General features: G+C 39.8%; 1 protein-coding gene across 3 annotated transcripts; it reads right to left on the bottom strand.

The window, feature by feature from the left end:
• Positions 1-5,472: 5,472 nt before the first annotated feature.
• LOC307074061 (myosin heavy chain, fast skeletal muscle-like) lies at positions 5,473-15,377 on the bottom strand (the record flags this gene model as incomplete). Of its 3 annotated transcripts, none has more annotated exons than XM_079734054.1 (39): positions 5,473-5,493; positions 5,591-5,722; positions 5,807-5,902; positions 5,999-6,103; positions 6,183-6,353; positions 6,433-6,558; positions 6,669-6,872; positions 6,962-7,270; positions 7,366-7,490; positions 7,592-7,757; positions 7,857-8,040; positions 8,126-8,322; positions 8,404-8,522; positions 8,685-8,811; positions 8,956-9,345; positions 9,434-9,524; positions 9,627-9,772; positions 9,880-10,056; positions 10,139-10,381; positions 10,471-10,726; positions 10,815-10,951; positions 11,031-11,154; positions 11,273-11,390; positions 11,496-11,583; positions 11,716-11,786; positions 11,929-12,229; positions 12,321-12,491; positions 12,579-12,728; positions 12,815-12,933; positions 13,056-13,194; positions 13,503-13,606; positions 13,783-13,881; positions 13,993-14,056; positions 14,140-14,232; positions 14,337-14,448; positions 14,575-14,602; positions 14,697-14,853; positions 14,944-15,087; positions 15,171-15,377. In XM_079734054.1, the coding sequence occupies 39 exons, from the start codon at positions 15,375-15,377 to the stop codon at positions 5,473-5,475; spliced, it is 5,811 nt and encodes a 1,936-aa protein (XP_079590180.1). The 3 variants fall into 3 exon arrangements, with proteins under 3 accessions (XP_079590180.1, XP_079590182.1, XP_079590181.1); XM_079734056.1 differs by having other exon boundaries at positions 14,343-14,448; XM_079734055.1 differs by having other exon boundaries at positions 14,944-15,084.
• Positions 15,378-16,718: the final 1,341 nt, after the last annotated feature.

Below are 16,718 nucleotides of genomic sequence, written 5' to 3'. Positions count from 1 at the left end.
GGTGGCAGCTTACTGTCAGACAAAGATGATGAAATGTTTTGATGTATCTCATATGCTCAAATAGTTCTAATACTGATCGGTATGGCTTGGGTGAATTATTTCTTACCTTGTTCTTCTTCCAAACGAGGAATCTTCAAGTGTCAGCCCTTAAATTGAGAAAGACATGTTATTTGCACAATTTCACATGACACAAAAAAGTTGTAGCACCATGAAGAGGTGCAATGTATTGTAAAATGCTGGTTCATATTTCTTAAAATACAATCACACTGCATGACGTGCATTGGTCATTCAATGCATTTGGTCAATAGGTTATATTTTTTTAAAGGTCCAGTGTGTAGGATTTAGTGGCAACTAGTGGAACGTACTTGGCAGAAATGGACTATACGATTCATGAGTATGTTTTAATACTGTATAATCCCATTAAAATAAGGATAATGTCATCAAAAGCAACCTATATTCATGTGCCGCAGTACAAGGAAACATTTGCTTGTAGCGCCGACTGCTATCGAGATAAATGATCAATGCATAAAACAGATAGCTATATTTATTGGTCTATGAATGCAGTTTACCAATATGGATGCAATAAACAGTGTATGAACCTGCTACCTCCGCCAGCCTATCCTTCAACATGTACAGTGTCCATGGGGACTATGACAAAGATACCAGAGTTTGATTGGTAAGGCTGATTCGTAGGCTAAAAAGCCATGAAAATGTGATCCTGGTGCTCGTACAATTATAGCCCTTTTCCTCAAAGGAGACAGCATAGTCCCATTCAGCTCCATTATTTGTTATTCTTTTTTGACGTGGGAACAGACGTGACGAACAATTACATTCAATACAAAGTACCTTTACTTGTACCCCATGACACATAGTTTTACATTTACAGACTAATTGAGCAAATACAATTAATTAATCTATCAAAGAGCCATCAATTGGCTACTCAGTGCTGTCATAGTTGATAACATCATTTTTGCATAACTATAATAATCTCTAAATTACACAAGAATATTAAGTGAATGTCAAACAGAGCATTAAAGTTTTAATGCATGAGAGTTGTATCTACATTCTGACTTACCACTAGCTGTTACTTCCTCAACTGCCCTGAGAGCTGTTCATCCCTCTGGGTCCTCTTATATACTAGGCCGCAGGGTAAACCCACACTCAATATGGGCATGATGGGTAAACCCTCTTATAGCTTTGGTTTATATTTCATATGGGGTTTATTACCTACTTACTTACTTTTTCCAGGCGTGCATGAGTACAAATTCTAATGCATTGCTTATTCTGTCTTAAATTATAGCACACCGCAGAGTTTTATGTGTACAGATTTGTTACTTTCAGGATGAAGCAAATCCAGAATGTCACTAATAATTTTCCACAAATTAATATTTAATATTTTTAAATTCACATTACACTTTTAGCTGCCTATTTAACTCTCTTTACAATACTGCAAATCAGGAATATCACAAAATAAACTCAAAATTGATGAAGAATACATATACAGAAAACAGTGATCAGATTTACATTATTAGAACAATAACTGGCACCTTAAGGTAATCCTTAGTACTTGCTACTACACACCAGACTTTGTATGAAACACGATATTAATATGGGTGTAGTGTTGCATATATATATATATATATATATCCTTTTCAAACTTTCATCACTTTGTGTTACAGTCTTGTCAATAGACTTCCAAAAAGTGCATTAATTTGTAAAAGCCTGAAGGTTGTATGGCAATTAACTAACTAATTAACTGTGGTTATGTTTACTTATGAAAGTTTCATAAAAGTATGTAACTGGAAGCTATGTGTCAAACTAAGGAAATAATTGACCTAGTGGCAGAGTGTAAGAAACAAGATTCTGCATGTCACAAAGACTTCTGTGTGGCTTTCTAACCTTTGGAGTAACCGCTTTTACTGTCGAAACATGTGTTGACAAGGAGGCCCACCACTATCATCAGCCTCCAAAGAAGGCCTGCCTTTCCTGTGGCACTTAAATAGCCTTCTCAAATCACTATGATAGACTCTATACAATTGTGAAAATGTATATGTAGCACAAACAAAAACAAATAAATGGATAAACTATTACCTTTGCACAATGTAAAAAATACCTTTTTAGTTTAATGACAATTTGAAGAAGGCTAGCCCATTCAATGGGGTCTGTCTTTGCGGGAACATCCGTGGCACGTGTTTCCATTGAGCGTTCACAACGGTGCGGCCGCGTCATAAATTCCAACCCATTCGGACTCGGACCAAGAGCTGAAAGAGACTTGTCTCAGATATTAAATGGAAAAAAATGACGACGTAAACTAAATGTCTGCATCGCGAAAACGCAATCAGGAAGTGTAGCACGGTGGCGTTGGAAAGGAGTATGGGGGCACAGAGCCACTTTAGCCTACATTTTTTGATTTGGTAAAAATATTGCACGGTTGAGCCTAAATTGACAGTCAATATATTTCCTTAATTTCTCAATATGATAGAAAGCAGAGCGCACTTCCCCGACATAATAGACAGGTTCAGATAGGGAGAGAGTAGATCAACAGCCCAGCAGCGGTGGAAAAGACAGATAAAGATGAAATACAATAAAAATACAAAGTACTAATGAAAAACAAAAATGTAAATGCTACAGTAAAGACAAAGAGAACAAACAGGGCCAACAGAACATACGGTATAAACAACATGAATTATAAAGTGTATAGTGTAAAGTGTAAATTATAAAGTGACTAGGTACCAGTACTTCACAGTATATTAAAGTATATAAATGCAAATTTCAAGAGAAGTGGCCCAGTGATGAAGTGTGTATTTATATAAAATTTATATATCAATATATAGACATATATCAGAATATATATCAGAATATATAAGACAATGACGATAGTCACTCATGTGCAGTATTTGGTAGTGTGAATTGGTTGCTAAATCTTCATTCAAATAATAGAATTTGAAACTTCAAATAAATGACAAACGGAAAAAAAACATTTGAATATATATGTTGTATATATGTTTACGACATTGATGTATTTTATATGTTCAGTAGCACAATATCCATCTTAACCCACAAGCCCTCAGGAAAATCAATGCCCAGCCCACCAGTGCCCCCTTCGATTCACTCAAACACACTCTCTGACAATGACAATCACAAACAACACTACAAGTGCATGACAGACACGAGTCCTACCACTCGTAGGACTCGTCCACAGTCAATCAGACATTAATTGATCCCATATTAGAGGCCCCTTACCTCTTGGACAACCTGTGGTACTCTTCCCTTAGGGAACAAATATTTGCACATAAAGATGTGCAAGAAATATTTTGCCAAATGAGGGCTTTATAAAGTCTACCTAAGTATAGACTTAGCCACTGCATATTGCAGTGGTTATAAACTGGGGAGACCTGTATAGTATGTAAGACCTCATCTAAAGATACATACAATGAGAACGTCCATGAAAGCAAGTGAAAGTCTATAAATAAAGCAGGCTTACATCGTAACATTCATAGCTGGCAATCCTCATGGGATGCCGAGGACTCAAGTCAGTTTTATGACTCCATGTCAGGCTATGCATCTCCATGTCGGAGCAAGATCTATTTCTAATGGTATACCATTACATTTGAAAATATTCTCTTTAGTTTTCCTCTCGTCAATGTGTTACAATTTAATTCCAAGATTTTTCATTTGTTGATTATTTTTATCCAAGTGATTATATTATTCTAGAACTGTTTCATAATCGGTATTCACAACAATACAGCACAGTATATATGTGGTATATTAAGATATTCCAAACACATACAGATGCAAGTCTAATATAGGCTTGCAAGCGCCAGCCCTCGCATAGAACTTATGATGCACCTTAACCTCTTGCAAATGAGATTACCATTTTGTTGAATTATCTATAAATCTCCAGACTGCAATTCAGCGAACTACAGGGACTTGAAGGAGTTCTTCAATGTCCCTGGGATTGCTCCATCGACTTGTGGCTGTGGTATTTGATGTAGTTGCCTCTATATCTTGTCGATCACAGCGATAAAGTCTAAAGAGAAGCATAACCACAAAGCTGTGAAGGCGTGACAGACCCTCTTCCTCTCATATCAAGGCTGGGTTCTTCACTCTACTCTGTAACCGTAAAGGGGAATAAACTAAAAGCTTTCAAGCCCAAGTGTTTGGATACATTGGTCCACTTTGCCGTATGTCACGGCTAACATATATGCAAGCAATTTTTAAATGACTCTTTAACAATCCAAAGTATGTCAAGGCTGTGAAGTGCCAGTTCCACCAGTCCATGTTCTTCATTGTGTTTGTCGTCTGTGCTTCACAGCCACGAATAGGAAGTAAATGCATAGGCCATGCAAAGAGGAAGCTCTTGCTCCCACTTCATATCTTGAAGATCGCACCTACATTACCATTGGGGAAAGTGGTTAGCTGCTGACCTGGATGGCCAGCCGCTAATTCCAGTGTGTGAGGTACACACTGGAATGCTAAAGGAGCTGAGCTCTTGTACAACCCCGGTAACCCATGTCCAAGGAGCTGCAATCCTGCTCCCCAATGTGGTCCGGGATGCATCTGTCGGGCATGTAAAACCAGATAGACCACACCCTGCTTTCGTTCACTGCCATCATCCCCATTCACTAGATAAATCTGTCTGTTCACTTTAGACAATGTTGTATTGCACAATTCGGTGTTCTTGTTCTAGAAGGCCAGGCTCTGATGACCTAAGAAGTTGAGGCGGTTGTTCATCAGCGAGCAGTTCAGAGATGTAGTTTGGCCCAGTGTTCGTAAATGAATAATAGCAGACATAATTTGAGGTAAATTCTGAAGTGCATAGGAAGTGTGTAAGGGTGATGTTAACAGCCTGAACTCTGGGTGAATCCTTATTTCTGCATTAACTAATATTAATTAATGGTGAATGACTGTACCGTCATTCTTAGTGTCAAACTCATTAATGGTAAACATAATAAGGCACAACCTTTATGGATACAGGACCTGTTGATCTCAGGTTAAAGGACTACCACCCCATTTAACATGGGTGCATTTTTTGTGCCATTGTGAATCAGGAGGTAAAAAGTAACTTTATTGATTTTTTTGGGGGGTTGTTTGTTCCCCAGTATGAACTCTCATCTCTTAAATGTAAACCTTCTGCACTGCACAATCTTGAATCATTAAACAACAAATCATATCTCAGTGATCATTTTCTGTTATAATATATTTCTTAGTACCCATACCCGAGTTGTGCTTATTTGTACAATTCTGTATTCATATGAGTATTATTAATATTGACTGATCAGATTCAAATTCAAAAGTTGGTGAAATGGTGATGAATGGCCCATTGTTACTCAAAATAATAAAGTAATTAGTGAAACTACCAACACAAAAAGATGCTATGTAATAATATTTTATTGCAGCTCATAATTTACTATGAACAAGAAGTCATATTTTATGACATGCCTTTATAAATGTACAATGATGCATTACATCTTATTCAGCTGCCTCCTTTCCCTGGGGAAGAAAACAAAAGTAAGACATTAAACAACCAAGATTTTTGTTTGCATTTAATTTCTTCTGAGTCAATGGGCTAGTAGAGTGATGAACTTACCTTGCCGCCATCACGGCTCTTAGACCTCAGCTTGTTGACCTGAGTCTCAGCGATGTCAGCACGTTCCTCAGCCTCCTCCAGCTCATGTTGAACCTTCCTGCACTTGGACAGGTAAGAGTTGGCCTGCTCCTCCTGTAGGAACATTCAAATGTTGTTTAAATAAGAAGTCCCAAAATGTATGCAATAACCTGATTAGGTTATGTTGTTTCTACTTACCGCTTCCTCAGCCTGCCTCTTGTAAGCCTTCACCTTCAGCTGCAGCTTATCAACAAGGTCCTGGAGTCTAGCACCATTCTTCTTATCCTCTTCAGTCTAAAGTAATGCAAATGGTTATGCTCCAGACTCTTGACTGAAATCTTTTATGACGTTCATTGATTTATAGGTTATTTTCAATATAAACTGGCATACCTGGTAGGTGAGTTCCTTCACTCTCCTCTCATATTTCCGGACACCCTTAACAGCATCTACTCCACGTCTCTGTTCACCTTCAACCTCTGTTTCCAGCTCACGCACCTTAAGAAATCAAATATTTTCAATAAATATACTTATTATGCTGGAATTGTGAATACAACCATGTGTTCCAGTATCTTACTCTGGACTCCAGTTTCTGGAGCTGCTTCTTGCCACCCTTCATGGCCAGGTTCTCAGCCTCATCCAGGCGGTGCTGCAGGTCTTTCACTGTGACCTCCAGGTTCTTCTTCATCCTCTCCAGGTGAGAGCTAGTATCCTGCTCTTTCTTCAGCTCCTCAGCCATCATTGCAGCCTAATATGAAATATAACATATTAAATGAGAGTTCAAGCAATGTCCAAATCAATGAATTGACAAATAATAGCAAGCCTACATCAGTGATGGCCTTCTTGGCCTTCTCTTCAGCATTCCTGGCTTCCTGGACGATGTCGTCAACCTCACCCTGGACTTGGACCAGGTCAGTCTCAAGCTTCTTCTTTGTGTTCAGAAGACTTGTATTCTAAAAATGAATGTCAATGTTTGCAATCTTAATGACAGACGTATAATCTTGCTAAATATTTTAGGAAACATGCGGGCATTTCTTGGAAGAATATTTGTTTGTTTGTTCACCTGAGAGTGCAGAAGTCCAACGCGCTCACTGGCATCAATGAGCTCTTGCTCAGCCACTTTGCGGCCTCTCTCTGTCTGTTCCAGAGCTGCCCTCAGCTCCTCAATTTCAGCCACCATGAGACCATTCCTACGGTCCACCATTGCAGCCTGCTCCTTCAGGTCTTCACCTCCTCTGACAGCATCATCAAGATGCAGTTGTGCATCCTAAAATGAACATGAAAACACCATGGAATATGTCACAACAGGAAACAAATGTCCATATATTATGTCCTGGACACTAGTTTGGGTAATACCTTCAGTTGTCCTTGAACATTCCTCAGCTGCTTCTGAGCCTCAGAAGCCTGGCGGTTGGCATGGCTCAGCTGGATCTCCATCTCATTCAGGTCTCCCTCCATCTTCTTTTTGATTCTCAGGGCATCATTCCTGCTCCTGACCTCAGAGTCCAGTGTGCTCTGCATGGAGTCAGTGATCCTCAGGCTGTTCCTCTTGATCTGTTCCATCTCTTCATCCTTCTCAGCCAGCTTTCTGTCAACCTCACCCTTTATCTGGTTGAGCTCCAGCTGGACACGCAGAATCTTGGACTCTTCATGCTCCAGAGTACCCTAAATTATAAACCAATGTTGGCATATTCATGACATATTCAATTTCATAATAACAAAGGTATGTCCCAATTTATTTCTATTTTTATTAGAATCACCTCAGCTTCCTCAAGGGCTGTCTGGATCTCACTTTTCTCTGTCTCCACTTGCTTCTTGGATTTCTCCAGCTCATGGATGCTCTTTCCAGTCTCACCAATTTGTTCAGTCAGGTCCGAAATCTCCTCTGTTGCGAGGGTTACATATTTTTGTTGTGATCAATTCCATTAAAGTTACATATATAGTAATCTTGGAAACATTGCTGCCAAAATGAACAGTTTAACTCACGTTGCAGGTTCTTGTTTTCGCGCTTCAGGGTCTCCAGCTGATCCAGAGCTTCTTCATAGGAGTTCTTCATCTTGAAAAGCTCAGTGCTGAGAGAACGAGCCTCTTTTTGAGTTCCTTCAAGCTCTGCCTGGCCCTCCTCATATTTCTGTTTCCAGTCAGCCAAAACCTGCACAATATTGTTAATAAAGCGGTACATGTTAATCACTTGAAGAATAATCATAGAATAATACAGTTTAAACTGCCATCTCAATGAATGACAACACACCTTGTCAAAGTTCCTCTGCTTCTTGTCAAGGTTGGCAGCCAGTCCATTGGCCCTCTCCACATCAATCATGAGATCCTCCACCTCACCCTGGAGTCTCTGTTTGGTCTTCTCCAAAGAGGCACACTTTGAGTTCACAGCCTCAATCTGTTCCTCAGCCTCCTGAAGGCGCTGGGCAAGCTTTTTCCTGTTAAAGTATCACATGGTTTACTTTGTGGACATTCAAAACATAAAATATGTACTTTAGCTAAGATATTAAGTATTTGACTCACTTGGACTCCTCAAGCTCCTCAGTGCGCTGGATAGCATCAGTTTCATACTTGGTCCTCCACTGAGCCACCTCACCGTTGGCCTTGGACATTCCACGCTGCAGCTCAGCCTTGGCCTCCTGCTCCTCCTCAAACTGCTCCCTCAGAAGGTCACAGTCATGGCGGGCTGATTGCACACCATGAGCAAGAGCATTCTTGGCCTGCAAAGGGGAACAATTTAGAACCTTCCGCAAAATATTAAAAGAATTTAGTCTGAGAATTATGATGAGTTGAATGTATACCTTGACTTCCTCCTCATTGAGCCTCTTCAGCTCCTCAATCTGCTGAGTAAAGGCCTGCTTGCCTCTGGTAAGCTGGGAGACGAGACCCTCTTTCTCTTCAAGCAGACGACCAAACTCACCTGTGTCATGACATACATGTTTATGCAAAGACATCAAGAACACATATATGCCACATCCTTAAATACGGTTTATTTGCTATATTTGGGGTTATATATTCGAATGTATAGGGTTATTTTTTAATTATTTTATATACTAAAGGAAGTTGGACGGAAATTACGTACCGTTTTCTGTCAGTAGTCTTGCTCTCTGAGCACTGATGTCATTTATCTGCCGACTGTTCTCATCACTCTTAGCCTTGATTTCACTGAGTTGGTCCTCAAGGGTACGGCAAATCTTCTCCAGATTTCCCTGATGATTAAATTAGCATTTAACAAAAGTGGTTTGTCACAATTATTTTTATATAATATATGATTATACGTTATTAACTATATTATTGCATTTTATTTATTGTATTTGTATTTAAAACATTATCGTATCGAAAACATATTTCACCTTGGCCTTAGCAACTGCTTCCATGTTGCTGGAGAGGTCATCAATCTCCATCTTGTACTCGCTCTTCTCCTTCTCAAGCTTCTGCTTGACACGCTGGAGGTTGTCAATCTGCTCTCCCAGCTCTGCTACACTGTCAGCCTGCTTCTTACGCAGAGCAGCAGCAGTGGCTTCATGCTGCAGGGTGGACTCCTCAAGGTCACGACGCAGCTTCTGGAACTCAGCCTCACGCTTCTTGTTCATCTCAATCTGAGCAGCAGTGGCTCCACCAGCCTCCTCAAGCCTCTCACTGATCTCTTCCAGTTCTCTGGAGAGATCAGCTCTCTGCTTCTCAACCTTGGCACGGGCAGCACGCTCAGCCTCAATCTCTTCCTCCAGCTCTTCAATACGGGCCTAATAAGTTAGTAACACATCATATTTTGTAATAATATACCATTATTTATGGAACGTTTATGTGGGATTGTCATATAAATTGTCTTACTTGAAGCTCCTTGATCTTCTTCTGAAGCTGAGCTCCAAGGGACTGCTCATCCTCAATCTTGCTAAGAAGCTGACTGGTCTCAAAGTCCTTCCTGATGATGAAACAATACCACATAACTTAATACAATACAAATCATATACATATGAACGTATGGATCTTCAAAAGCAAAGCATGATATTTTTGATGACATTACTTTTTGATTTTCTCGTCAGACTGCTGTTTGTCGTTCTCAAGATCCATGATGGATTCCTGTGCCAGTTTCAGATCACCCTCAAGCTTTCTCTTGGATCTCTCAAGGTCCATCCGGAGCTTCTTCTCTTGCTCCAGAGAACCTTCAAGCTGGAAGTCAATAATTGAAAATAATTAAGAACAATGAAATGTAATATTGAATATTCACTCAACTCCATTACTAATATTAATTGAAAGTTTCCATGAGCTTTTCTCACATCATCCACTTGCTGTTCAAGCTTGGTCTTGGCCTTGGTCAGAGTGTTGACTTTGTCTTCCTCTGCCTGCAGGTCATCAAGGGTTTGCTGGTGTGCCTCTTGGAGGGCTTTCTTCTCCTTTGTCAACTTAGCAACACTCTCATCCTGAGAGGCCATCTCCTCAGTCAGGTTCTTCACCTAAATGAAACAAAGTGATGTGTAATAAATGCTTATTTGTATTTTATCTCATTTTATCTCCTTTCAAATAATCTTGACAAACCTTGTTCTCAGTGGCATGCTTCTCCTTCTCCACTTTGGCCAAGGTAAGCTCAAGGTCATCAATGTCCTTCTTGAGCTCAGAGCATTCATCCTCCAGTTTCCTCTTCTTGGCAGTCAGCTCAGCATTCATTTCCTCTTCATCTTCCAGTCTCTCAGTTGTCTCCTTGAGTTTGGCCTCCAGCTGGATCTTACTCTTGATGAGTCCCTCACACCTCTCTTCAGCATCATTCAGATTATCTCCTTCCTGTTTAAAATGTGTTGTCATGTCAGTCATATCACACACATATATCTCATTGTGTGTGTATGTTGAGACAAAGAAATGTTTTTACTTACAGAGGCCACTTGCAGTGCAAGATCATTCTTCTCTTGCAGTAGAGCAACCATTTTCTCCTCAAGTTCCTTCTTCTTTGCCAGGGCAGTGGCCAGGTCTGTCTTCATCTTCTCATAGTTCTCCTTCATCGCAGAGAGCTCCTTCTCAGTTTCAGCACTCTTCAGAAGAGGCTTGATCTTGTAGTACACCTTCATCCATGGCCAGGTTTTGACATTCATGAATGAGCGGATGTTGTACTGAATAGTGTAAACAGCTTCCCTGTGGTGAAAAGGCAGTCAATTTAATACACAATTTTTTATTTTAAAAAATAGCATATCTTCTCATGTATCAATCTCTTGAAACATACCTTGTAGCTGTCATCTTCACATACTCCTTCCTCATGAGGTAAGCGCGACAGAGAGCCTGAATCATTCCGACCAAAGATGCCAGCTTCTCATCTCGCAACTCCTCAAGAGTACCCAGAAGACCAGCTTTGAAGAACACCTTAAGGTAAGAAAAACATCTAGTCAGAGAGCATCTTTAAATCAATTACATAAATACTTTTTGACAACAATGAACATACCTTGGTGTGTCCAAATTTGTACTCGTCGTGAGGTACATCAATGGACCCAAGCAGCTTCTCAGAAGCCTTCTTGTTGTCAATGAACTGTCCCTCCGGAATGACACTTGCATTCAGTACTTTGTATCTGTTGGAGTGCAATGTTAAGTGTTTAAAAGAAAGGTGTATGTAAACAAGTTTTAAATATATAAATAAATTTATTGTATAATCGTGACTATATAATTGTTCTGTCAAAGCGTTTATACCTCTGCTTGAAGTCAGCATAGAGGATTCTGCTGGGGAAGCCCTTTCTGCAGATTCTGATGCCCTCCAGCACACCGTTACACCTCAGCTGGTGGATAACCAGGTGGTTCTCCATCATTCCTGTGAAGTGTCGTTGATTTCAGACTTTTAAAATATGACATTCATTTTGCTATATCCTACTACAACACCAACCTGTCATGTAGATTTTATTTAAAGAAATGTTACCTGGAACTTTTGACTCATTGGGAATGAGACAACGCACAAAGTGAGGATGGGTGCTCCTCAAGTTTGTCATCAGTTTGCCCAAGTTCTCCTTAAGACACATCACAGAATAAAATATGAAATATATACAAATTAACTGATAAAGAACAAATTCAGAGAATACATTGTAAATATGGTATCAAATTACATGTATTTGTACATTTATTTGCTTGTTTACCCTTACCCTGAATTGTGAAGACACAGTCTGCATGGAGCCACCCTTTTTCTTGCCTCCCTTCTTTGCACCCCCGACCTCTGTTTTTTAGATTATTGGTAATTAGTAAAAATGTTCCCGTTTTTGTTTATAACATACAGGGAATAAATGGCTTCAAAATAAATGGGTATTATAATATAATGGAGGAACAGTTATAAACTATGGTTACATATGAATATGTACCTTCAACTACAGGTGGGTACAGGACAGGCAGCAGTTTGTTTGAGGATTTTTGGTACAGCTGAATGACAGAATCGTTCAGGGGATCCTTATTCTTGTCCAGCCAGCCAGTGACACTGTAGGCCACGGTACCAGCATAATGCACCATGGCAAAGTCAGCGTCAGCCTTGCCCTTTGCAGGCTTGGGCTTCTCAAATGCTTTGTTTTTGCCAAGATGCTGTTCATACAACTTGTTCTTGAAGGAAGTGTCTGAGGCTTTAGGGAACATGCACTCCTCTTCAAGGATGGAGAAGATGCCCATTGGCTATTTAGAAAGAAATGTCAGGAAACATTATGTTAAGATGTTTTTGAATCAGACTTACAATTGTGATATTTAGTTATATAATGATGTTTACCTTTTCAATAAGCTCAATGCAGGCAGCCAAGTCCATTCCGAAGTCAATGAACTCCCAGATGATACCCTCCTTCTTGTACTCCTCTTGCTCCAGGACGAACATGTGGTGGTTGAAGAACTGTTGCAGTTTCTCATTGGTGAAGTTGATGCACAGCTGCTCCATACTGTTGTACTGATAGAAAACATTAGTTTAGCAAATGTTCTTCCACATAGACATTGCTTTTAGCCGGGGAAATTGTTCCAATTGATCCAATCTTACATCAAAGATCTCAAATCCAGCAATATCCAGCACACCAATATAGGATGATCTTGCTTGCTTGGTGTCCAGCATCTGGTTGATACGGATGACCATCCACAAGAACATCCTCTCATAGATAGACTTGCCCAGAGCACTCACTGAGTTGTACACCTAGAGCGTGGTTGAAGATTAGATAAACATACAAATTACTACTATTACAATTATGTTTTGATAATTATTCCATGGTATTAACATACCTGAGGTACTGTCTGTCCCTTAGTGACAAACTCATTGCCGACCTTCACTCTGGGGTAGCACAAACCCTTGAGCATATCAGCAGAGTTGAGACCAAGCAGGTAGGCAATTTTGTCGGCCTCTGCATTTTTTTAAATGAAAGAAAGAATGATGAGACTTTTGTACAGATAGTGAATACATTTATTTACAGCAAACCTGGACTTTGGAAATGTCAGTGGTTGTTTTAAAACATTTTCAACTCACCCTCATTGCCATCAGGCTCAGCCTGCTCCTCACGCTGCTTCTGCTTGAACTTCATGTTACCGTGGTGAAGCACAGCACCAGTAAACTTGTAGATGGCCACCTTCTCCTCACCATTGAAACCCAAAATATCAATAGCATCCTGTAGGAAAACAAAGTATACAATATGAAATCAAATTCCAAGAACATTCAAAGAGTCTCTTTTAAGTCTACCTTGGTTTGTAACGTACAGAGCGTTCTTGAATCTGCTGTACGTGGACAGAGCAGAGCGCACTGAGCTCGGGCTGCAACCATTCAGTAGTCACCGAGTGACAGCCTGCGGACACCGAGTAGAGTCCGCAGGCTGTAACACTGAGTTAAAGCCCTCCGAGTTGTCTCATCGGCCCAAAGTCCTGGTTAATCCCTGCATGTTAAAATAGCTACCTAGGGTAGTTGTAAACATTGGCTCACATCAGTAGCATCCAGCTCCTCTTTGTCATCAATGCTGGCCACAGTGATCTGACCCTGACTGCACATGGGGAAGTCGTAGGGGTTGGTGGTGATGAGGGTCATTTCTGCAGGAAATAGAATATGGTCATTTTAATGATTCAAATTTAAACTTGAGTGACAACTATCGAAACCTTAATTTGTTATTTTTCTACTTCAATATCCTGAATGATAAGTTAAAGGCAACCCTATATAACAATACATCTTACTGCAACATTTATTTCACACTACTAAACCATCTTACCAACAATGTCAGGTTTGTGGTTGGTCATCATCTGGTAGAAAATGTGATAGCCTCTCTCATCGGGAAGCTGGAATGTCACTCGGGACTTCTCGAGCAGATCTTCAAGATTTTAAAATAATAGTATAAAGTTTTGATTCACATTACTAGATCAAAACCTATTCCCCCCATAATGAGAGTTAATTCTGTGTTATTTGGGTACAAGATACTTACACGTCTCAATGTCAGCACTGGCCAGTTTACCAGTTGCACCGAAATGGATTCTGATGAATTTACCCTGTTTAGAAAAGCCTCTTTTCAGTTTTTGTCAAAGATCAAGTATGTCATTGCATTTGTTTGACACACTAAATTCTTACTTACGAAACGAGATGAGTTGTCATTTCTCACAGTTTTGGCATTACCGTAGGCCTCCAGCAGAGGATTGGCTGCAATAATCTGGTCCTCCAGTGACCCCTATGATGAAAGTTCCAGCATTGATACTCAGTTCCCAGGGCCTCCTACATCCTTTGTGTTTTTTCTATATATAGTGTACTGATTTTATGTTTTTTGAAGCATACCTGAATCTTTCCAGGAGCTTGGTCCTTCTTCTTGTCACTACTCACTGAGATGGTAGCAAAGTACTGGATGACACGCTTGGTGTTCACAGTCTTTCCAGCACCGGATTCTCCACTGGGTATGAAAAGGAGGCAATATCGACTTTTTTACATTGTCTGATTCCTCGTGAGATTTTTGTGAGGTAATTTTTTACTTGTAAATTTAATTCATCCAACTAAACATCAACAGGTATAAACTTACGTGATCAAGACAGACTGATTCTGTCGATCTGCAAAATAAATCAATTGAAGTTACATTACATTTTTCAGACATTTCAACCATACATCATTACATTTATTTTTGCCAGATTTGCTTATACATACCAGTAAGCATGTTCTGGATGGCATTGTCAGAGACAGAGAAGATGTGGGGTGGAGCCTCCATACGCTTCTTGCCTCTGTAGGCATTGACAACCTCCTGATCGTACACTGGGAGCCACTTGTACGGGTTTACAGTGGCACAGAACAGCCCGGAGTAGGTCTGAAGGAAATCATTCACAGATGATCATTAATATGATCTGTGATATTGTTGAGTATTATTTTACTTTATTTAGTTGGTAAAATATCTTACGTAGATCATCCATGCTGCATAACGCTCTTTGAGGTTATACAACACAGAGGCTTCATTGAGATGGGTCATCATGGCCATGTCTTCAATTTTGTCGTACTTGGGAGGATTCATGGGTGTGACATCATCCTCTTTGACTGTCCTCTCCTAAAAATGGCACAAAAAAATGGTGACATTTGGAATCATTGCAAAAAAAAATTCTGCATGGCAATAAATTAATAGCAGCCTACCTCCTCTGTAGCCAAGACTTTAACAGTGACTTTGCCACCATCCCTCTTAAGGATGGTACACTTGACGTACAGCTCCTTAGCATCAGCCACATATGCAGCACTCTTGGCATCAAAGGGCGCGCTCTGGGACTCAATCCTCTCCTTTTCTGGCTTACGGAGGTAAATTGCAGCCTTGCCATAATAGGCCATCTCTGCGTCCGTACTCATGGTGGCAGCTTACTGTCAGACAAAGATGATGAAATGTTTTGATGTATCTCATATGCTCAAATAGTTCTAATACTGATCGGTATGGCTTGGGTGAATTATTTCTTACCTTGTTCTTCTTCCAAACGAGGAATCTTCAAGTGTCAGCCCTTAAATTGAGAAAGACATGTTATTTGCACAATTTCACATGACACAAAAAAGTTGTAGCACCATGAAGAGGTGCAATGTATTGTAAAATGCTGGTTCATATTTCTTAAAATACAATCACACTGCATGACGTGCATTGGTCATTCAATGCATTTGGTCAATAGGTTATATTTTTTTAAAGGTCCAGTGTGTAGGATTTAGTGGCAACTAGTGGAACGTACTTGGCAGAAATGGACTATACGATTCATGAGTATGTTTTAATACTGTATAATCCCATTAAAATAAGGATAATGTCATCAAAAGCAACCTATATTCATGTGCCGCAGTACAAGGAAACATTTGCTTGTAGCGCCGACTGCTATCGAGATAAATGATCAATGCATAAAACAGATAGCTATATTTATTGGTCTATGAATGCAGTTTACCAATATGGATGCAATAAACAGTGTATGAACCTGCTACCTCCGCCAGCCTATCCTTCAACATGTACAGTGTCCATGGGGACTATGACAAAGATACCAGAGTTTGATTGGTAAGGCTGATTCGTAGGCTAAAAAGCCATGAAAATGTGATCCTGGTGCTCGTACAATTATAGCCCTTTTCCTCAAAGGAGACAGCATAGTCCCATTCAGCTCCATTATTTGTTATTCTTTTTTGACGTGGGAACAGACGTGACGAACAATTACATTCAATACAAAGTACCTTTACTTGTACCCCATGACACATAGTTTTACATTTACAGACTAATTGAGCAAATACAATTAATTAATCTATCAAAGAGCCATCAATTGGCTACTCAGTGCTGTCATAGTTGATAACATCATTTTTGCATAACTATAATAATCTCTAAATTACACAAGAATATTAAGTGAATGTCAAACAGAGCATTAAAGTTTTAATGCATGAGAGTTGTATCTACATTCTGACTTACCACTAGCTGTTACTTCCTCAACTGCCCTGAGAGCTGTTCATCCCTCTGGGTCCTCTTATATACTAGGCCGCAGGGTAAACCCACACTCAATATGGGCATGATGGGTAAACCCTCTTATAGCTTTGGTTTATATTTCATATGGGGTTTATTACCTACTTACTTACTTTTTCCAGGCGTGCATGAGTACAAATTCTAATGCATTGCTTATTCTGTCTTAAATTATAGCACACCGCAGAGTTTTATGTGTACAGATTTGTTACTTTCAG

This window comes from Pollachius pollachius (genome assembly GCF_949987615.1).
Source record: "Pollachius pollachius genome assembly, chromosome: 4".
NCBI classification, from domain to species: Eukaryota; Metazoa; Chordata; class Actinopteri; order Gadiformes; family Gadidae; genus Pollachius; species Pollachius pollachius.
The sequence above is the reverse complement of the archived record's forward strand: the minus strand, read 5'-3'. Positions and strand labels throughout refer to the sequence as shown.